Here is a 22,660-nt window from a genome sequence, read left to right as displayed (position 1 = left end):
GTGCCCTTCTTTGCTTTGCTTTGTGCGAGCAAGTTCTAGAAGGCTAACAGTTCATCGGGTGCTGTAGAAGCGTGTTAGGAACTCTCTCTCGAGTTGATCCCAACTATCAATTGACCCTGCTGGTAAGTCGATGTACCATTCAAACTCGACACCTTTGAGGGAGTGTACGAACTGCTTCACCATGGTGTTATTGTAAGTGCCTGCATTATTACACGTCTCAATGAAATGAGTAACATGTTGCTTTGGGTTGTCCTTGCCATCAAAACACTGAAATTTCGGAGGTTGATAACCGAGTGACATCTTTATTTCATCGATTCGACGACTACAGAGCTTGGCATACACCAAAGAAGATTGCAGTGAACCACCATACTGGGCACGAATGGTGTCTGCAATCATATGTTGAAGTTGTTGGATGGACAGAGAGCCAACAGAGAGTTGGGTGGTGTCACGCAACACGTTTTGAACAACTGTCCAATCATGCATATTTTATTTTTGTTGGCGCTCTTGGACTTCTAACTTTTTGGCCTTGGAAGATCCTGAATTTTCCTAATCTTCTTTAGTAGGTGGATTTTGTGACTCTGGCCTGTGTATAAGTGCAGCAATTTGTGCATCTTTGTCTTCCAACGACTTTGTTAGTTTTTTAATGGCTAAGGTCATTTGTTGAATTCAGTCATCTGTGCCCGATGCCACTTCTGTGACCATCACTGGCTCAAGTGATTCTTCAGATGAGGCATCATCTTCCCACTTTTGCTGAGAAGTGGTATGAGGGGATCCAGACAAGGATCTACCACTGGAGATGGAGCCCGAACGAGAACTTTTCGCTGAACTCATGGTTTTTTCTATCGAATGAGTGTTTGGCTTTTTGAAGGAAATTTTTATTTTGCCTTTATTGGAGAACTTTTTCAGTGGTGTAACCAGTTGAGTTTTTCCAGTTTTTTTTTGGGCCCTGATCGCATGGAAGAGTTCAACAAGTGTCTCTTCAAGATGAGTCATAGTTTGTTTCGCCTTTTCGCCTGCCATTACTGATGTAATAGTTAAAAGTTGAAAATTTTGAGATCAAAAGATGAGAAGACAAGAAGGTCCCACCGGGCGTGCCAAGAAATTTATACGACGAAATTTCATATATTAAAATATAGAAATCGTTACAAATTGTATTTTGATAAATACAAGTGATATTTACCTTCTTGTAATTGCAAAATTACAAAAATCCTCTGATTAATGATCTGAATATTTGAAGATGAGGGGCCATGTAGCTTGAGTCCTGGTCTTCGAGAATTTGTTGAAAATTTCATTTGTCGAGACTTGAACTTGAATATTGAGGTTTGGACTTGAATTTGGATTTGATTTGATTTGATTTGAAGAAGACTTTGATCTTCTTGAACTTGATGTGAACTTGTTTGATTCGAAGAATATTTTGATCTTCCTGATGTTCATCGAGTTTAGATTTGAGAGAATTTCTTCCCTTCCTTCGACCTTAGAATTTCATCAGCACTTCGTGGTTGCCTTCTCTGCTTTCGCTTCTTCTTACAAGCTTCTTCTCTTCTTCCTGTACCCCTGTCTTATGGACCGTTAGTCCTATTTATAGAGGAGAATTCGTGTTAATTTTAGTAATTACTCAATTACATTTAATTAAAAGAGATAATTGAGTAATTATAGTTTTATTTATTTGTTTATTTATTTAAAATTTGGTATGGGCCCTTGAATTTTATGGACTTTAGTAGACTTAAATTTAATTGAGTTTATGATTTAAATCGACCAAATCCATCTTCTTTTATTTATTTATTTATTTTTTATGTCTACATCTAGATTATTGAATTATTTTATAATCCAAATTTAATGAACTATTGAAAATGTAAGCAATTTAGAATTTTGTGTGGTTAAAAAGTTTATAGAAATCATGGATCATAATAATGTGTGGTTAAAATTGAAATTTGACCAGTTGATAATTAAACAATAAATCACTTTCGTGTGGAATGGTTGGATTGATTTCTATTAAATTTTTCATTTTGTGGAATCCCGTTGGATTTAATTTAGAATTGATATTTTTTATTTTTATTTTTGAGAAATAAGTTATTTACATGTATGGGGGTGTTTGATAGGCATTTTATGTAAAAATATATTTTAGAATAGTAAATTGATGTGAAATGTGTGGTTGAGAAATAAGGAAATTTTTTTGATTTATGTATAATGTTATTTTAATAAAAAATGTGTGGTTGAAAAGAAGAGAGAGAGAAATGCATTTTGAAAAAAATGACTACCAAACGGGGCCTATGTATACAAATTACAAAATACAAGTATAGTAATTAAAATATAAACCCACATAATAGTGAAGGCAATAAAATAATTAAGCAATACATAATTCAATTACTTAAATATGAAAAATTTAGTCTCTATGTCTTTATCAAATAAGATAAGCTCTGCGGGAAATAAATTGTTTACTTCAATATATATTACTTTAAAATCTAGGATAAATTACAGCAATGGTCCCCCAATCTTTTAACCCTCATAGAAATCCTGTCCTGAACCTTTATTTGTAACATTTCTCTGCCAACCTTTGAATAATTAGAACGATTCATCCTAAATGGCAATTTTACCCGTCTCTTTTAGTTAAAAACATAAAATGTTATAGAGAAAAGGACATTTCTGCTCATATCCTTCAATATGTTAGAAAATGAAATACAACAACGAAAAAATTAAAGACAATAAATTGTCTTTCACCCAACCCATCACACCCGAAACAATTGACACAAATGCAGTGAAGGTAGTGCCTTCACAACAATTGGAGTCAATCGGCAACCATTTTTTGACTGTGTAGTTTTTTTCACATGCCACGCCATACTATATCGGTTTGACTTTTGATGAGGCAAATAAAAGATACAATCTATTTCTTCATTTGACAAATAAAAGTTGCCAGAATTTTGTTCGAAAAGTTTTCCAATCAAAACTTGACTACCGTGATTCTCTGTTATTTCTCTATTTTTTTTAACGTTATTTCTCTATTTTTTTAACTGATTCACAAGCCCAATCCACTTGAATTTTGAGAAGAATATGGGTATGATCTTAGCATGTTCCCATATTTTACTGAAAGTTCTGCTTATCAATTCCAAGTTTGGTTGGTTTTGGCTTTTGTTGCTCCAACCTTATAATGCCTCTTTTTGTCAAATCTTCAATGAAGCATATTACATATGACTAGTAGAAGCTATTAGAAAAATACTTTATTTTCTTAATTAGAAAAAAAAAATTATAGACAACAAATTATCGCCGATTGGTGGTGACAGTGCCAACTATTTAGGGTGGGTGGGTGGAATATGAATTTCATTTATTTATTCTCGTATTTTATTTTTTATTTATTTAAATATAGGCATATAATTATCCTTTTAACAAAATTTTTAGCTTGTTAATTAAAGATAATGTTAAAATATGAAAAATACGCTAATTATTCAAAATTCGAGGATGGAAATGTTATAAAATTAGGGTTGGAGCAATATCGCTACAAGTGTCAAAAAGGTTAGGGACTAGTTCTATAATTTACCTTAAATTTACATTGCGTAAAATTGTATCGTTGGTCCCATTGATTGTCACCGTTGCAAATTTGTTCTTTTAACAATCAACAAGTCGATACTCAACAATTCACTTATTTCGCATAATTAATTTCCAAATACAAAAATTGTCCAAGCGTTCATTAAAATATGTACAGAAAATTATTCACAGATGGCATCACTTCTATGGTGCAATTTCTACCTATATTCGGTCCAAAATCAATAAATTTTAGCCAAGTACTGTTCCATAAAAATTCAGTCAAATATCTTCTGTACTTATAGCATAATTATTAAAATATCATGTCATGACCCTTATCAAGCATGCTCGGCTTCAAACTTTTAAGCATTAAGAACTAAAACCTTGTTTCATTAAACATATAAAAGACACCCATGTCCTTTAGCATTTTCAAACATGGTGATTGATGTTCTGTAACTTCATAGCAAGTAGACGATAATTTAATTTTATTGTGGAGTTTGAGATAACTTTAGCAAAAAATCACAATCAAAGTATGATCTCTCCAAAGAGCATCAGTCATTAAATCTTAGGTACACGTTTAGTATACAAATTTTATTTAACAATGACAAATAAATAAATTTTCAAATGAAGTTGACCTAGTGCAGTGGCCTTAGTGGGTTCCCAAAATGCCATTACCTCCACAAAAGTCGACTGATTAGACATGTCTCCTTTGTTTTTTCCATCTCTCCTCAACCCTTCGTTGTCAACTATACAACATTCTCCATTTTCAATGGTTTCTACAAAGGCTTGATTGGTGTTTTGGCAACTCTTCATTGGAGTTAAAAATCTTTAATTTTAATTATAAAAGAACGAAATTAAATACCAATTAGAATTTAACACATAAAATGAAATGATTTCGTATATGAACTTGATAGAATTTTTTTTTTTTTTTATGGTACGTAGTGATCTTGATAAGTTCAAGTCTTGATCTCATTTAATTGTATAAATAAAGAATAGAATGTTTGTATATGGCTATGAGTTGTAACGTGTTATATGAAAGACTTATTTATTAATTTTATCATTTATTAAAATGTAGCTAATCATAGGTTAGTCGACTTGCTAAAGTTTAAAGTAATTGGTTGTTTTTAGAGGTTAACAAATGTGAAAAGAAAATATTTTACACACTATCGAACATTAGATTATCAAATTTTTTTTTTGAGTTTGGTCTATTATTATTTTTTTATTAAACGTGCAAAATGATCGAAATTATATCTACTAAGTTTACAAAATATTAAATTTGATTGCAATTGGGCCAACTTAAGCTTGATAGAGTTCGCGCAATTTTGAATATTATCATGCAATTATACTACAAAATACTATATTTTTCTAAAATTGTTATAGTGAGAAAATTCAATCTGCAGACAATTGTCTTTAAACTTTATATTTTTTCTCAATTAGATCACTGAACTCCTCATTTTGTTAATCTTGTTCTCGTAAATTGATGAAAAGTATTTTATATCGTAATCAACCTTCTATATAATCGTCGTGTGACGCTCTAAAAATTAAAATTGACAATCTCTTTATATTAAAATATTAGAAAACGTAATAATACATTTTAAACTTAGAGTGGTTAGTTGACATGCTACACAATGATTGCGTGGAAGCTTCATTGCAATATGACTGTTAAAGGAGCAATTAACGTTAGTTTGGTAGACGGGTGGTGAAATTCAAAACTAAATTGAAATTTAGTGACTCAATTAAGACAACATTTAAGTTCGATAACCTAATTGAAATTTGAATGAAAGTTTAATAACCTCATAGAAATTTATCTATAAAATTTCCGTAGCTAATTTGATTTGAAATCCTAGTGAAAGTGAAGTGACCTTGTGGTCTCCTTAACTCGAGATTGCCATTAAGACTCCCTCTCCTACATTGTTACCTTAGACTCGAGCTAAGGACCCAACATATGGAGTGGCTCATCAATATGGATCGTGCTTAATCCTTGGTCTTTTAACACTTCCAAAATTTATGTATGTCTCTAATGTATTCTAGCTTGATAATTTTCACCATTTCTATAGGATGGATCTTTGATTTGATGATGGATGTTGGTGGTGTATTGTTGTCTTCAAATTACACCAACACAACCATTTGGCTGAAAAATACTATCAAAGGGTTTTGGCCTATTTTACCTTCATAAAAGTAATTTTATAGGTCGTTGAGTGACTATAAGTCAGTTTGGAAGACTAAGACCCCATTTGATTCTCATTCTTTGGTAATAAAAATGAAAAATATGATCATTATCCATCATATCAAGTTATCATATTTGATTTTCTATCTCTTATGTAGATTTCGTAACGATTATATTTTTCATTCTCATTCTTACAAAAGTAGATACGAAACCAATATAAAATTTAAATTCCAATTTCTTCCTTCACCATCCAATTTTGCTGCCCGAATATAATCCCAATATATTTGTCTTTTTCTCATAGTACACCCAGTCCCCCGAATAGTCTCGCTCTCCCCTTGCTGCTGACATCTCTTTCCCTCTCTCAACCCTCAGAACCCAAACACAGAGATACAACAAATACTCTTATGCATACAGATACATACAATCTTGGTCTGTAATATTTGTGAAAATTGAGGTCTGATGATGGCTGTAATGAGCAGCCGGTGTTCCCACACTTCACACATCACAGAGATAATTATAACCAGCTTTTTTCGCCACAAAATCTAAAACCCCCTTCTTTAAATCCCAACATCCAAATATAAAATCCTGGTGGATTTGATAAAAAAAAATAAAAACAGGATTTACATTGCAGTTTCTAGAAAATTCCATCATTATTCTGATCTTGAAAAATAATAATCCATGGCGGCTTGGAAGGCGGTTCGTGGCGGTGCTGGTTCTAATGTCAACAGTGATTTTCTTGAAAGCCGGGAACTGAAAACTCCTTATCATGGGCAGCCTCTTGATTCTATACAATTCTCTGGTTCTTCATCTTCTTCTCTCCGTAATTTAAAATTTTTCTTTCTCCTATTAAATTGCGTTGACTTTTTTGTTTTGTAAGTTGTAAATTATCGTGTGAATATATGTAATAATTCTTCTAATGATGGCAACAAATTTTATTCAGTGATTGATGCAAGGTTTGATTTTTAAGTGTTTTCTTGTATGAGAAATCTTAAATTTTGGTTGTTATGCTTATTCAATCATTGATACAGACAGCTTTCTGAGTCTTACAATATTTTCCTGAAAATTTTCTTTGTTGGTTGAGCCCCTGTAAATCCATAATTCAAAATCGAGTTATGTTGGTATTTGAGAGAGAGAATGATTAGAGACTTACAGATTCTTGAAAAGAGACAAGCCGTAGTGGTCTCATGACCACCTAGATCTCACAAGTGAACGGAAAGTTGGATCGAAATTAGATCTCACCCAAACTGCATATATCCTTCTCTAGAGAGATCCAGGTTCAAATTTTGATGTTTTTTGGATGATTATGTGATGTGGTTTATAATTCTGAATCACGCATTATTTTGGAAAATCATAATAATTAGTTACTCAGACAATGCTATATTGAAGAATCAGTGGAATTTAGTTGTAATGGCCTTATAAACATACTTTTTCTTGTCTTCTCAATCTTTGTGTGCGATAAAACATTGTTTTTTAGCCTAGCATTAAGAGTATAGTTCTGTTTCAGGCTCAAGATCCATGGTTAGTTTTGGAGGAACTGGCCCATACAATTCAGCCAGTTTAACTGTTCATCCTTTTGATCAAGAAGATAATGGATACAAGTATTTGGATGAATATCTTAATCAGCCAGAAAAGAAGAGGCGTCTAACGGTAGACCAAGTTGAGTTCCTCGAGAGGAGCTTTGAGGCAGAGAATACACTTGAACAAGGAAGGAAAATTCAGCTTGCCAAGGAGCTCGGTTTGCAGCCTCGGCAGATTGGTATATGGTTCCAAAATCGCCGGGCACGATGGAAGACTAAACAGTTGGAAATAGATTATGAGACATTAGAAGTGAGCTATAACCGCCTGAAAACGGATTACGATAATCTTCTCAAGGAGAATGAGAAACTAAAAGCTGAGGTGATGAATAATAATCGGGTTAAATATACTATTTCCACTCAAAGTTTTATGTTCGTTACTGAATTTTATTTTGTTCCAAAAATAGTTGTTGAAGATTTCTTTTTTATTTCCGTTGTCACTCGCTTCAAAATAAGTTAGTTTTTCTATCATAATGTCTGACACAAAATATGGCAGTTTGATGTGACATTATGTTCTGCTTCAGATATTCCATTAGAAAAAGTAACGAATTTTAAACAGAGTGACCAAATGGAAGAAAATAAAAAAAAAAATTAAAATTGATTAACCTGCATGAAATAAAATATAGTTTGGTGACTAACATGAGACTTCTCTATTAGTTGATTGATGATTACCTTCGATATTCTGAAATAGAGAACCCACTGAAATTTGTGAACTCTCGATAATGTTTATGGGATATTTCCATTTTTGCTCAGGTTCTTGTCCTTGTGGACAATATTCTTGTTCGAGATCAAGGGGACGGAAACTCACCATCAAGCGATAACCAAAAACTGCCTGAAGGGTCACGGAAAGAAGCCATTTCTGATACAATTTCTGAAGACGAAGAATCCAAAGTGTCAATGGTGGCCTTAAGGAGTGAAGATCTAAGCTCAGCCAGAAGTGATGAAATAGATGGCCCCCATATTGCTGATGCAATTCACTCTTCACACAGTTTCAAGCCTGACCGTTCGGATTTATCTCAGAGTGAAGATAACTGGAATGAGGAATTACTTCGACCTGCTTTCACATCTTCAGGGATTGGCGATACTGATTATCCTGGTGTGTCTACAAATTCTTGTTACTTTGGATTTCCAGTTGAAGATCAAGCCTTTGGTTTCTGGTCATATTGAGAACTTTTGGGTATATTTCTACGTTATCTTTCTTATCTCAAGTTTTTTGTGATAGTATGTTGAATATAAGCAATAAAGCCAATCGATGGCACTCATATCAAGCCCTTGTATGATTGATTGTGAACAGTTAAAACCTGTTCCCTACTCCTGCGTATTCTTCTTTTGTCTTGAAATCTTGTTGAACTTGGCTCGTTTGGAATGTATACGATGACTAAATTAATGTTAAAGTTCGTAAATTATCTTGTTGGAAGTTCTAATATTCTGAATACAAAAATGGGATTCTTGAAGCCTAGAGTACAAGAAACTAAGTGCTTGTTTGGAAGTGATTTTAAGCGCTTATAAATGTGGGTCCAAGGAATGTAAGGATGATAAGTGGGTATTTAATTGTGGATCCTACGAAATAAAAATCTTTTTGTGCATCGTAGATTTAGAAATTGCTTCTTATTGTTACTCATCAAGGGTGTTATAGTTTAATGCCTCATCATTGTTTTTTCGATAGTGCTAGGATGTCTATGTCAACTGCGAAGGATTATTTCCTGCTGGATTTCTGCAAAAACCTCTGGCGGGTCGGTTCGATTTCCCTAAAGAAGAGGAATGGATGACTCATTAGACTCTTAATACTTAACATGCTTATCAAGTAACAGAGGATACACTTAAACAAAGCTTTAGCTTGATAGAGTGTGTTGGCATGCTTCGAGAGTGGTGATCCGTCCCGTGAGCACCATGAGACCACGATTTCTAACCGGGGTTGGGCATTGGGAAGCATTTAAGCATCTTTGTGTGCTCTCGTTCATGTAAGTTTCCGAGGAGAATATGAACCACAAGTGGACCTCTCTAACATTTGGATCCTCTTATTGGCCTTTCCTAATGTCGATTCAACAATCGTGAGCTCTCATCTATCATCTCGCTACGTTTTACATCTAGAACGAGTGTAAAAAACCAAAATATAATCCTATGTTTGGCTTATGTTTATAAATATTCAAGTGACTTTTTAATTCACAAATTTAGATGGACTCATAAAAACTATTCATTTATAGACACTTCTATTCAAGTCAACATGTCGATGTGTTGCTAATAGAAACTTTACTTTTCACGTATTGTTGTACATCATTTAACTTGTAGTAGAATAGTAGACTTTAATCGCCTACGGTTGGGACTAATGCGATATAAACAACAAAGAGGAGGCAGTAGATCCGCAATTGATAAAAGTGCTATCTCATTCTCACTGTAGCAGTGGGCTCATTTCCACATCGTCATTGAAGTTGAGACACTGTGGATTTGAGTGGTGCCTTTACTTGGATGCGCCATGCGTGTCATTGTCACGTTGTCTAGTTGCAGCCATTGGCATCTGATCTCGTCCATTTAACACGCTAAGTGGGGTCTTGTTTTCTATCTCTTTCAATGTTCGTCTTTTTCTTCACACAGTAAAAATTAGGATTTCATACGCTAATCTTCTTCTTTCTTTGTAAAAATGACGAGTACACACTTTCTATATAACTTTGAACGGTGAGGCTCTAATTTTTTTGATTCGTTATCTGATTGAAACCTAAGCCAGTGCTCGAACTTAATCCTTCATGAATGCTCAAAATGGATCGGATGTTGGGGGTCGATTGATGTCGAATCTAAAACTATCCTTAAGAACTATGGTGCATAATTGGACATTTTGTCCTCAATTATTTATTATTTTCAACATGTTCATTCTTGTATCAATCATATTATTTTTACATTGAACGCCTTACACAAAATTTGTGTAAGTAGATAGCTAAGACTCAACATATGATATTTCTCTTTTCATACTATGTCGATTTATCTAGTATAATGTTAAAATAATAGTGCTAAATAGCAAGTATTATTGGATTTTGATTCAAAAGCGTGATATTTACACTACAATTTTATCCCCTCAAAATGCTTTTATTTTAAGTGATTGATAGCGCAAATGACATAGTTTAACTAAAAAATCAAAAAACATTATTCACCTTAATCATCGTAATACTATATAGGGAAAATTGCAATCGAGGTACAAAATCTTTCGTTTATTAACAGACTTTGCCCAGACCTTCAATTTGTGCCACTAGAGGTACCAAACCTTTCAAAAATTCGCACCCGAAGTCCAAATGGATGGAAATCATCCGTTTGACCGTTAGTTGACCAATAAAATTAAACATTGCCATTTGGACTTCAGGTGCGGATTTTTGAAAGGTTTGGTACCTCCAGTGGCACAAACTAAAAGTTTGGACAAAGTCTGCTAATAAATGAAAGATTTGATATTTCGGCTGCAATTTTCCCTACTATATATACCTAATATTATTTATTCTAATTTTATAATAAATTTGTTATAGTATATAATTTGGAGTGTCAAAACACAACCTAAGTATTCCACTTTATTTTTTCCTTGAATAATTCTCATTTCTCTAATATGTATTTCCTTCCAAAAATCCGCCCATTTTTCCATGTAGAGCTTGTACTTCAAACTGGAGGAACTTTTTTATTTTAAAGACCTTAATGTTATGTAAAATGCATTAAAATATTATTTTTTTCCTTTTTAAACTCATCAAATCGATCTCAACTCAATCAAAATCAATTGCAGTTTTTGTCAAAATCAACTCTTTTTTTCTCTATTATTTTTCATCTAAAAATTTTGCAATTCTGACTTTTTTGTTGACAGATTCTTCTATATGGGCAGTGCCAAATGAAACTTCCTATATATCATTATTGAAGTAATGAAGTCATGTCATCAACTATTTAAACAACTCCCACTTAAAGTCTTTCCCCACAAAAATATATACTTAATAAGCCTAGTGGCCACTAATACAATCTTAATGTTCTAAACACTCTCCTAATAGGTCATTATCTCTCTTTCAAATGTCCAATTTCTTAATTTTATTGGTTGTAAAGTTGTGTTACCTACAATTATTGCTTTATTGAATTTCGATTATTAATGGAAGTCTGATCGAAGGGACTATGTGATTGACAAAACTAACGATGTGACCAACGGATTTAAGAGAGTAACTTAACTGAAATAAATTATATATTCAGCAGCCAATTTTTTAGGAAAAAACTTTTGCTGACTAAATTGAACCATTTTGAATCGAGAACCTTTTCTGTTATGTTAATAAAATTGAACCATAAATTTATTTGTTTAACATTTTTCGGCAATTAATATAACTACAGACATATTTTTTCTTTGACCTAAGTTTTCCTGGCTGTTACTTTATATAAAATATAAGTGTTCCATAGTTAATTGTTTTATATAAACTTAGGCGTGCCCTTTGACATGAACTTAATTATATAATTATTGATAAAATAAATTGGGATCAGAAAATTGAGTTATAAAAAATAGTAAAATTGTTGCAATAAACTCTATGACTTATCAAAATATATACTAAAGAGTTTATCGTCGCACTCTTCAACTCTCAAGTTGAGAAATTTAAGTACTACACAAAAAATGAGTACATAATATATTGGATGCAATCCTTTTTAAACTAGTAATTGATATATCATCGTCGATGAAGATATTTCCCTCAAAAATTTAAAATTAGTAATGTTTGAGATCCTAATTACGAGCCATTTGAAAGCTATCTAATAGCTCGAGAATTTCAAGGTGAACTTCAAAAAATAATACACCCGAGGCCAATTTGCACGAAGTGAGAGCACGACAATTATCATCGGTATTGTTTGAAAAGTACGAATAAAGTTTCATATTGGTTAAACATGGAGTAGACAGACTTTTAATGGATTAGACTACTCCACGTAATTGATTAACCTTTTAGGATAGAATCTCAATTCCCTACAAGTGACATCAAAAGCTAGGCCTCGAACTTAGACGTATAGACGTACAAGATGGATCTCCAATTGCAGCCCAACAAAGTTGGTGGACCCTAAGTTGGATCTTGAAGGCTCGAAAAATCCAAGGCTCTAAGGGGTAAGATGAGATGGTACTTCGATTAAAGTGGAAACTATTGAAAAACTGCAAATAAAGTCTCCATTAGCATTGAGTAAATCATGAATTTATAAGGAATTGAATTACTTCTCCTAATTAGTTAATCTTTTGAAATGGAAACCAAATTCCCTACGGTTACCCCCATCACGGTGATCTTATGGTGGTTGCCACTATTTTTTTCTTTCATACCGCCACTTTAGTCATTAATATTAATATGAATCATCAAAACTTATCACTCAACCCCTTCTGTCTTCTAGATTTGACTTTGCAGAGATTGTCCAACTTCCAACTTTGGCTATGTCCCACTTAATTAGATATCCTTCCAAGCCAATAATTCATTATTCAACCAAAATAAGTGAATAACAGTCAAGATATATTGATTATATTAAGTTGCTAGGCTGGTATTAATAGACTTGAACCCAAAATATCAGTCCTTGCAAGTTGAAGGATTCATACCGTTATCCTTTCAAATTGCACTTAGGCGTCAACTTTCTAGAAGTTTCAAAATTTGATGGGAGACAAGATCTGTGGAAATTAAGCACCGCTTATGTATTGTCGTGCTTGTGTCTATAGCAAAGCCAGATAAAGCTCGACAGTCCATTTGTACAAAAAAGTGATGCGATTGGCAATGCATAATGTTGAGAATCAAGGGCGGACCCAGACGTCTAGTATTGTAGGGTCAAAATTTTAAAAATAATTTCTTTATTAAACAACATAATATCAATAAAAATAAGTTAATATGTATTTTGACACTTTGAAAACGTCGTATAAGTACATCATTATTAATATTATCAAATAAATTTTGTTACTTGTATAGTTTTGTTTATCACTTCGTTGGTAAATGTTGAGCTAATATTGAGTAAATTAAATTGAATATAGAAATTAAATTAATTGAAATAAAATTCAAGTTTAGCTCAGAAAGTAAATGAAATTCAAATTTAAAGCAAACATATATAATTCGAAAGTAATTCAAATTGCATTTAATCCGTAACAATCCTAAAAAATTTACGTCATATTTCATGTAAGACTTCCGAATGAAACGATATAAATTATATTGAAAAATTTATTGTACAAAAATAATAATTAATTGAATTTTTTAAAATAAAAAACGAGTTAGCGTCTTTTTTAAGACGTACGTTTGATACATATTTAACTATTTTCGATATTCATTTGGACCATTCGATATGAAAACGATGTAGTTTTCGAAACAAACTTTTATATGGCATAGACGATTTGTGGATTCAGATAGCACATGATTGCAAACGAATTTTTAAAGTTAGGATATTATCGAAACTCTCAAAATATTAGTTTCAAACGGGCTACTTTAACATGTCATAACTTTTGTTATAATTGACCACTTCACATGCCATTAATGAGTGAAAAATTAGGCTATGAGCACTTCGAAATGGTATTAAGAATGCAATATTTTGACTTTATTTGACATCTCGACTAGTGCATAAAGTAGATTGTAAAAAAAAAAAAAAAAAAAGGGCAAAATTTTGTGGGGTCATTTGACCCCATGTGGGTCCGCCCGTGTTGAGAATTAGAACTCATAATTCTTTACAATCGGGAGTAATAATATCGCACAAAGAAATACGTAAAAGAACATACAAGATTTATAGAGATTTTTCTCAACATAAAACTACATCTTCTTCGTCTCTAGTCTCTACAATAACTCACTATAATGAAAAACGAAAAGAAGTTTACAAGAGAAAACATGCAAACCCTATTTTCTCTAACTTCTTCATTTTTTTTTATTTATTTTATTTATTTTTTATTTTATTTATTTATTTTTTTATGAAGATACAAAATCCTAATGACGGACTTTTATTTGTAAGACAAATTAGGTTGACCAGCTTACGAACTCTGCACAACAATAATATTAGGCTCCACAACTCAATACATAATTGGCCGACATAGTTTGAATTATATAATCTTATTGAAATCCGATAATTTTACTCATGCTTCCTAGAAAAAGTCTATAAAATCTCAGCGGGAGAAGGTAGAATAGAATAAACTATCTACTTCTCTATCGTCAATTTTGATCACAAAATGACAGAATCTGAATCCATGCTACTCTCAAGAAAGCTACAAGGCAAAGTTGCTATAGTCACCGGTGGAGCCAGCGGCATTGGGGAGGCGACTGCACGTCTCTTCATTGAACACGGTGCACGAGCGGTGGTGATTGCTGATATTCAAGATGAGAAAGGCCAAAGTGTGGTGAAATCCATTGGCCTAGATCGGTGCAGCTACGTGCACTGTGATGTTAGCAATGAAGAACAAGTCAAAGCCATGGTGGATTGGACCATCCAAAAATACGGTCAGCTCGATATCATGTTTAGTAATGCTGGAATGGTTAGTAGTTCCAATCAAACAATCCTCGACCTCGATTTTTCACAATTTGATCGGGTTATCCAAGTCAACATGCGAAGCATGGCCATGTGTGTCAAGCACGCTGCACGAAAAATGGTGGAGCACAAGATTAGAGGGGCCATTGTTTGTACCGCGAGTGTAGCTGCCACTATTGGTGGGCCGAACCATACCGATTACACCATGTCAAAGCACGCGGTGTTGGGGTTGGTCAGGTCTGCCAGCCAGCAGTTGGGATTACACGGGATTAGGGTTAATTGCGTGTCACCATCTGCTGTGGTTACGCCCTTGGCTGCGAAAATTGGGCTGGCCAGCGACGAAGACGTGGAAAACATCCTCGGGCCATTGACTAGCTTAAAAGGGGTCACGTTAACGGCTAGGCATGTCGCCGAAGCCGTATTATTTTTAGCTTCGGACGACTCGGCTTTTGTGACGGGGCATAATTTGGTGGTCGATGGTGGGTTGATCAGTCTTCCTTTCCTAAACACTTCATGAATGTCAGAATAAATGATCCAATAACCAGCAATGAAATTACAATAAACGAAGCAAAAACCAAGGGATACACGTACAATAAATCTCTATATAAGTGTCTGGTTGGGATCGTATGAAATCTATCAATTAAGTGATATAACGATTGATTGATAGACTAATCCTTATTAGTTTTTGAAGATATTAAATGGGTTTGTATTTTAATATCTTTAGTTTCGAAAATTACATTTTATTTATTAGATCAATTGAGTTTAAAATGTATATTTTTAGCCAATTGAAGTGTCTTTAGTGTTACGCCCTTATGTGAACCACTTCGGAAAGTCCACCACCATGTCATGCGAGGTGTGGAACACTCAACCGAAGTGGTTCCGAAGTGGTTACGGAAAGTCCACCACCACATCATGCGATCCAAAGTGGTTCTGAAGTGGCTTCCTCAATGGTGAGATCTGTTATCACACACTACGAGGCATAGGTAATTCTGCGGGATTGGCTGAAGCTCCCTCACCCCTGAATCCTAGGCGAGACCTCAACCAGAGGATCCGTCGTCAATTTCAAAATGAGATCCTTGTTAGGATTTTTTTCTGCCCCTAAGGTTTAAAGTGATTTGATGTCTTCATAAAGCTAGCTGATGCGACATATCAACTTTATGTCAACTCAATTTGAGAGAAGTAATTACCTGCCCACTCTATAGATGCGGCTAATTGACGTCTATGAGCGGACGTCTCATACCGTTCAGATGTATACACGTGTCCCACATCCAACGGTTCTCCTCACCTATAAATATCCAAGGCTTGGCAAGAGGTAAAGATAATGAAACTCTTTCTACTTAGCACTCCATAGCAAGCAAATATATATTCTCCTCCCCATTATTTTGTACAACCTTGGTACTATTCCGATCACTTGAGTCTAACTTAACCGTTGGAGTGTATACGGCCGTCGCCGCCCCCCCCCCGGCTGGTTTCAGCCCGTGTGTTGATTGTGCACAGGGAGGAATACATGGAGTGGCTATCGGTTGGCCACGTGGACGGTCCAATTTTCGAGGTCAACGGACTGGCGCCGTCTGTGGGAATGATGAGAGTAGAAATCATCAGTGAGGAAATGATTGATTACCGAAACCGTGCCGCGCAAGGACTCCCTTCGCCTCAGAGGCAGGTAGGTTGAGGACCCGCAGCATACCTTATCACTCAGCAATAGACTCAAGCAGGTCACACAATAGCTCCCACCTCCGGACAGGCACTGGCTTTCACCACATTGAATGCAGTGCCGGTATTGGTATACGAGAATGCTCCTCGCGAAACAAGACCATCCGGAAGAGCTGATAGTAAGAAGAAGAAGCGATCAAACAGGCCCTTGGAAGAGGCAAGGTTCTGTATTTTCCACCAACTCTATGGGCATGATACTAGTGAGTGCCGAGACGCTAATTAACACCCTGATCCAAGCAACCCACATCCTTCCAGCAGGAGCGAATATCCTCGCAGATCTGCCTTCCCGAACAAGGGAGAGAGAGGGCATAGAGAGCAATCACCTCGGAGAAGAGAATCAAGGGACCGATGACAGTCTAGACAAAGAGATTAGGCCCCATTCTCTAGGAGCCAAGTCATTAGGGAGATCGACACAATCATTGGGAGACCTCATATTGGTGGCAACACCAAGAACGCCCAAAGGAATTACACAAGGGAAGCAAATGACCCTCCAATAATTACCTGCATTGTCAACGAGTCACAAACGGCCAATAAGATGGCTTTAATCACCTTCTCCCAAGAAGATGCAGAAGGAGTTCACCACCCCCATTATGACGCATTGGTTGTAAGAGTCATAGTGGCTAGAAACGGACTCAACCGCATGCTAGTCGACAATGGAAGTTCGGTGAACATACTGTTTGGCTCCACCTTCGACAAAATGTAAATTGAACATGGGTTGATCCCCATGACCGACCCACTATTCGGATTTACTGGAGACAGCATTGTCCCACGAGGACGGATCACTCTACCCGTCAAGATGGGTTCAGTACCCCTAGCGGCCCAACACTTCATGGAATTCTTAGTGGTAGATCATAAATCGGTCTATCATAGAGTATTGGGCAGACCCGCTTTGAAAGATCTTTGAGCCGTCACATCCATCCACTACTTGTATATGAAATTCCCAACTGAACATGGGATTACTACGGTCTGAGGCGACCAGATGGACTCCAAGGCATGTTACTTGAACTCTCTGAGAAAGTAGAAGCCCCGAACTGTTAATGTGATCATAACTGAAGTTGTCAATGAAGCTAGTGTGGACGTGGAAATGCTCGACGCCCTTGAACAAGGGCATACCTCCAAACAGGAGGAAGACGTCAACATGGAAGAGGCCCCTGAACAAGGACACCCTCTTGATGAATTAGATCCCCGGATAATTGATTTTGAACCAAATGCAACCCTAATGGAAGAACTAGAAACTTTCTCCGCCAACCCAGAGGACCTTAGTCAGGTCTTGTGAGTAGGGAATGCACTGTCTCCTGAAGCAAAAGAAGAGATGATAAGCTTCCTGAAAAGGAACTTGGATGTCTTCGCTTGGAAGCATGAGGACATGGTGGGAATAGATCCAAGGATCAGTTGCCACCATCTTAACATCAACTCTTCCTGTGCCCCTTGTCGACAAAAAATACGTGCCCTCAACCCAGAAAGGTACGAGGCTCTCAAAGACGAAATAGGTAAGCTTAGCCGCAGTGGTTTTATAAGGGAAGTCATCTATCCGAAGTGGATATCCAACTCGGTACTGATGAAAAAGCCCAACGAAAAATGGAGGGTGTGCGTAGACTTCACCAACTTGAATAAGGCGTGCCCTAAAGACAGCTTCCCACTTCCAAGAATAGACCAACTTGTGGATTCTACTGCTGGACATGAACTATTGAGCTTCATGGATGCATTTCGGGGTACAATCAGATATTTATGTTCCGACCTGATGAGGAAGCTACATCATTCATCACTGACAGAGGACTCTACTGCTACAAAGTCATGCCCTTCGGATTAAAAATTGCAGGAGCCACATATCAGAGACTGGTCAACATGATGCTTACCGAACTCATTGGCAAAATCATGGAGGTCTACGTGGACGACATGCTAATCAAAAGCCTCCAGGCAAGCGGACACATAAGTCACCTCGACCAAACCTTTTATATACTTAGAAAATATAAAATGAAGTTGAATCCCCTCAAGTGCACCTTTGGGATGGCTTCAGATCAGTTCTTGGGGTATATTGTTAACCAAAGAGGAATTGAAGCCAATCCAATAAACATAACGGCCTTGCTGTAAATGAGGTCACCTCAGAAGCCGAAGGAGGTCCAAAATCTCAATGGTCAAATAGCCGCACTCAGCCGCTTCATCTCCAGGGCTACAAATAAAAGCTTACCCTTCTTCAATGTGCTCAAGCAAGGAAAGAAGTTCCAATGGAGTTCTGAGTGTGAAGAAGGCTTCCAAGCGCTGAAAAAGCACCTTGAAGAGACGTATCTCTTGTCAAAACCTCAACCAGAAGGTCTCTGTTGCTGTATTTAGTAGTTTCGGATGTGGCGGTCAGCTTTGTCCTAGTCAGAGAAGAAAACGCGTGCCAGTTGCCCGTGTCCTACGTCAGCAAAGCACTCCTCCCAGCTGAAACTCGCTACCCAGACATGAAGAAACTGGCACTTGCCCTCATCACAGCCTCAAGAAAATTAAGGCCATACTTCCAGGCCCACTCGATCGAAGTTCTCACCAACTTCCCATTGAAGCAAGTGCTGCAAAGAACAGACGCTTCAGGACGCCTGCTAAAACGGGCAATCGAGCTCAGCGAGTTCGACCTATTATTCCAACCTCGACATGCCATCAAGGGCCAGACCCTTGCAGATTTTGTGGTTGAGTTCGCCAAAGCCCCGAAAATCGAGGAGTAATGGAACCAGCCGAGCCCTAACATGGAAAATGTTCGTAGATGGATCCTCAGGAGAGGCGGGCTCCAGGGCAGGAATTGTCTTGGAAAGCCCGGAGGGTCACAAACTAAATTGCGCAGTAAGGTTTGGCTTCAAAGCCTCAAATAACGCTGTCGAATATGAAGCCCTTCTAGCAGGCTTCAGACTGGCAAGAGAAATGCAAGTTAGAAGGCTCGTAGCTAGCAGCGATTCTCAGCTGATAATGAATCAGGTCAGTGGAAGCGTTGCAGCCAAAGACAGCAGCATGGTTGTATACTTGAAATTGGTTTTGGACCTAATCCCTCAGTTTGAAAGGTTCGAACTGATTCAAGTCTCACGCCTAGAGAATACACATACAGACGCCCTTTCAAAATTGGGTAGCAGCAAGGATTCTGAGCTATTAAAGATAGTCCCTATTGAACACCTATCGAAACCCTCCATTTCCGGAGGAGAAGAGGTACTTTGGATAGAAGGCACCCCATTATGGATGCAGCCCATCATCGCCTACCTAAAGGACCAAACACTGTTTGCTTCTAGAAGCGAGGCGAGGAAGTTGAGGAGAAGGGCTGCGCACTTCGTCCTAAAAGAGGATATGCTCTACAAAAGAGGCTTCGCCTCACCACTTCTCTAATGTGTGGGACGCGAAGAGACTACATATATACTTAGGGAAATCTATGAGGGAATTTGCGAAAATCACTCCGGAGGAGCGGCTCTGGCACACAAGGTTCTCCATCAAGGCTACTTCTGGTCGACCCTGAAAAGGGATGCTTGCCAGTTTGTCCAGAAATATGACAAGTGCCAGTGTTTCTCGAATATTCAAAGGCAGCCTTCTTAGAACCTCTCCGTAGTAACCAGCCCTTGGCCATTCGTCAAGTGGGGCATCGACTTCATTGGTCCACTCTCAAAAGAAAGAGGAAGCGCGACCTTCGCCATTGTTAGCATTGACTACTTCACCAAGTGGGTCGAGGCTGAACCTCTTGCGAAGATCACCGAGGCAAATACTACAAAATTCGTCTGAAAGAATATCATTTGCAGGTTCAGCATTCCTCACTCCTTAGTGTCCGACAATGGGAAACAGTTCGACAACAGAAAAATGAGAGAATTGTGCGACGAGCTGGGGATAAAAAAGGATTTCTCAACGCCTCATCACCCGCAAGCAAATGAACAAGTTGAGGTAGTAAACAAAACTATCAAGCAAACCCTAAAAAGGAAGCTTGACACCTCAAAGGGGGCTTGGGTCAATGAGCTTCCCCACGTCCTCTGGGCATCAGAACCACAAGCCGAACTGCAATAGGGGACACACCATTCTCAATGACCTACGGAACCGAAGCCATGAGCCCGGTCGAGGTTAGGGTCCCATCACACTGTCGAATACACTTCAACGAGATTAGTAACAACGAGGCCCAAGTGAACGAACTCCACCTCCTTGAAGAAAGGAGGGATACCTCCCAGGTGAACTTGGCAAAGTATCATAGGAAGATAACCCGCTATTATAACTCCAAGGTCAGAAACCAAACTCTTCGCCTGGGGGACCTCATCCTCAAAAGAGTCTTCCAATCATCAAAGCTAACCGGGTCCGGAGTGTTTGGACCGAATTGGGAGGGTCCTTACCGCATCCGCAGGGAATCCCGACCTGGCACTTTCGAAATTGAGGACATGGCAGGGAAAACACTACCTCACCAATGGAACATCGACCACTTGAGGAAATACTATCAGTGATGATGTTTTGTTCCGATCCGATCTCAATGTTGTCTAATAAGTGTATATCCCAATCCGATCTCATTTGTAATTTTCCTATCTTACTGAGCCCTGAGAATGCCTCGGTAATGGGTAATGTAACTTTTTTAAGTATTGATACTTCAGTTCTTTGTCACATCGGTTAGCAAACTATTACCTCAGTCCCTCAATATGTTTACTTAAGTGATCTGATCTCCTGTCATTAACTGATTATTGTTAAGAGACGCTTTATGATTACTTAAGTGATCCGATCTTTTGACTATTGTTAAGAGACGCTTGATGATTATTTAAGTGATCCGATCTTCTAATTATTGTTAAGAGATGCTTAGTCTTAAGTGATTGTCATTCATATATGAGCAAACAGATCAATACGATAAGAAAATAGAAGCAACAACACTTAGTAAAAACAATTTCATTTCATTCACTTCAAATTTACAGAAGAGGCCGAAGCCATTACAAAATAAGCCCTACTCTACAGGAGGCCCTTCCCTACCAGCCTCTGCCTCGTTTGCCTCGAGGGCTACTGGAGTGTCCTCGACAAGCCTATCAGGCTGACCTCTAGTAGGTCCCCCAAACTCTACCTCTAAAGAGGAGATGTTCAAAGTAGGGTGGATCTCTTTCAGCCGACCCAATATGCCTTGGGCATTCCAGGAGAACTAAAAATTTACAAAGTCGTCGTACAGGGAATGCTCATCGAAGTGGTCAATGAAATTTTGAACAGCCACTTCCCTTACCGACTTCAGTTCCTCCTTCAAGGAGGCAATTTCCTCAGATTGGGCCTCCGCCCTCTGCCTCAGCTCCGCCCTTTCTTTGTTGGAGGCTTCCAGAGCCTCTGTGACGAGCCGGTGGTGCTCATTGGTATGATCTACTCTTCGGGTCATAGCTGCCATCTGACACTCCACCTCGTAGAGCTCCTTCTTCAGTCGCTCTATGTCCCCTTTGGTAGCCGCCAGCCGGGCCTTAGCCTCCTTTCTGCCTTTCTCTTCCTCCGCGCCCTTGGCCCGAGCCTCCCTCACCGCTCCCCCGTATTGCATCACCTCCTCGAGGCGTTTGGCGAGGTTCTCCCTCTTGGTGTTGAGGTCTTTTACCAAGCCTTCCAGCTAAATGCTGGTGCTCAAAGCCTGGGCCACGCAGGCACTGTTGGCTGCCACTAAGTCCTCGGCTGTGCAAGAGGCGGTATGGTTCCTCCATTCTTCGGTCCTTTGAGGGACGGACTCTCTTCCTCTTAGGCTGTCCCGGCACCTAAGTGAGAGGAACAGCAGCAACTGGCGCCTTGGCTGGGGCAGGGGAAGCCTCTGATGGCGCGGGCATCTTCTCCGGAATGGCCACCCCGATAGGAATTGTGGTTTGCCTCAGAACGGGGGTTGGCCTAGCCACCGTTGGCCGCTTCGAAGGGGCAGTAGGTTTTTTGCCCTTCCGAAGCAAATTGGCCTCGGGATCCTCAGGGACCTTCTCCTTCGTCAGGGGCGGGAGCCTCTTGCTTGCATCCACTAAGTCCTCCATCTGCTTCTTATAGGAGGAGGAGGAGGTCTTCAAGGCCCTCGCCTCGGCCATCATCTTTTGTATTGTTTTGAAGTCGCGCCGGAGAGGCATCTTCTTATTGAAGTTATCCGCAAGAAACAAGTAAATTATTACAAGTATAAACGACTTGGAAGTACTGAAAGGTATTCGCTTCGAGATATTACCTTGCGAGGTCATCAGGTCGTGCGTTACAAAATGAAGGTTCTTTCTGATCAGCCGATAGAACGACCTCTTCTTCGGAGGCAACTGATAGATGACGC

At 37.8% G+C, this 22,660-nt stretch overlaps 3 protein-coding genes across 4 annotated transcripts; all 3 read left to right on the top strand.

Annotated features, from left to right (window-relative positions):
* Positions 1 to 5,971: 5,971 nt before the first annotated feature.
* On the top strand, positions 5,972 to 8,674 carry LOC111388724 (homeobox-leucine zipper protein HAT5-like). Of its 2 annotated transcripts, none has more exons than XM_023013511.1 (3): positions 5,972 to 6,503; positions 7,188 to 7,579; positions 8,011 to 8,674. In XM_023013511.1, exons 1-3 carry the CDS (start codon positions 6,362 to 6,364, stop codon positions 8,422 to 8,424), a joined length of 948 nt encoding a protein of 315 aa, XP_022869279.1. In that variant the 5' UTR covers positions 5,972 to 6,361; the 3' UTR covers positions 8,425 to 8,674. The 2 variants fall into 2 exon arrangements, with proteins under 2 accessions (XP_022869279.1, XP_022869280.1); XM_023013512.1 differs by having other exon boundaries at positions 5,973 to 6,482.
* Positions 8,675 to 14,310: 5,636 nt separating this feature from the next.
* LOC111388733 ((-)-isopiperitenol/(-)-carveol dehydrogenase, mitochondrial-like) lies at positions 14,311 to 15,429 on the top strand. Its single transcript, XM_023013522.1, has one exon. It carries the CDS (start codon positions 14,417 to 14,419, stop codon positions 15,227 to 15,229), a length of 813 nt encoding a protein of 270 aa, XP_022869290.1. The 5' UTR covers positions 14,311 to 14,416; the 3' UTR covers positions 15,230 to 15,429.
* A 3,087-nt stretch (positions 15,430 to 18,516) lies between these two features.
* On the top strand, positions 18,517 to 19,773 carry LOC111388718. Its single transcript, XM_023013503.1, has 2 exons — positions 18,517 to 18,736; positions 19,166 to 19,773. Exons 1-2 carry the CDS (start codon positions 18,517 to 18,519, stop codon positions 19,771 to 19,773), a joined length of 828 nt encoding a protein of 275 aa, XP_022869271.1.
* Positions 19,774 to 22,660: the final 2,887 nt, after the last annotated feature.

Source organism: Olea europaea, unplaced genomic scaffold (genome assembly GCF_002742605.1).
Source record: "Olea europaea var. sylvestris unplaced genomic scaffold, O_europaea_v1 scaffold526, whole genome shotgun sequence".
In the NCBI taxonomy this organism is placed as follows: domain Eukaryota; kingdom Viridiplantae; phylum Streptophyta; class Magnoliopsida; order Lamiales; family Oleaceae; genus Olea; species Olea europaea.
The sequence above is the reverse complement of the archived record's forward strand: the minus strand, read 5'-3'. Positions and strand labels throughout refer to the sequence as shown.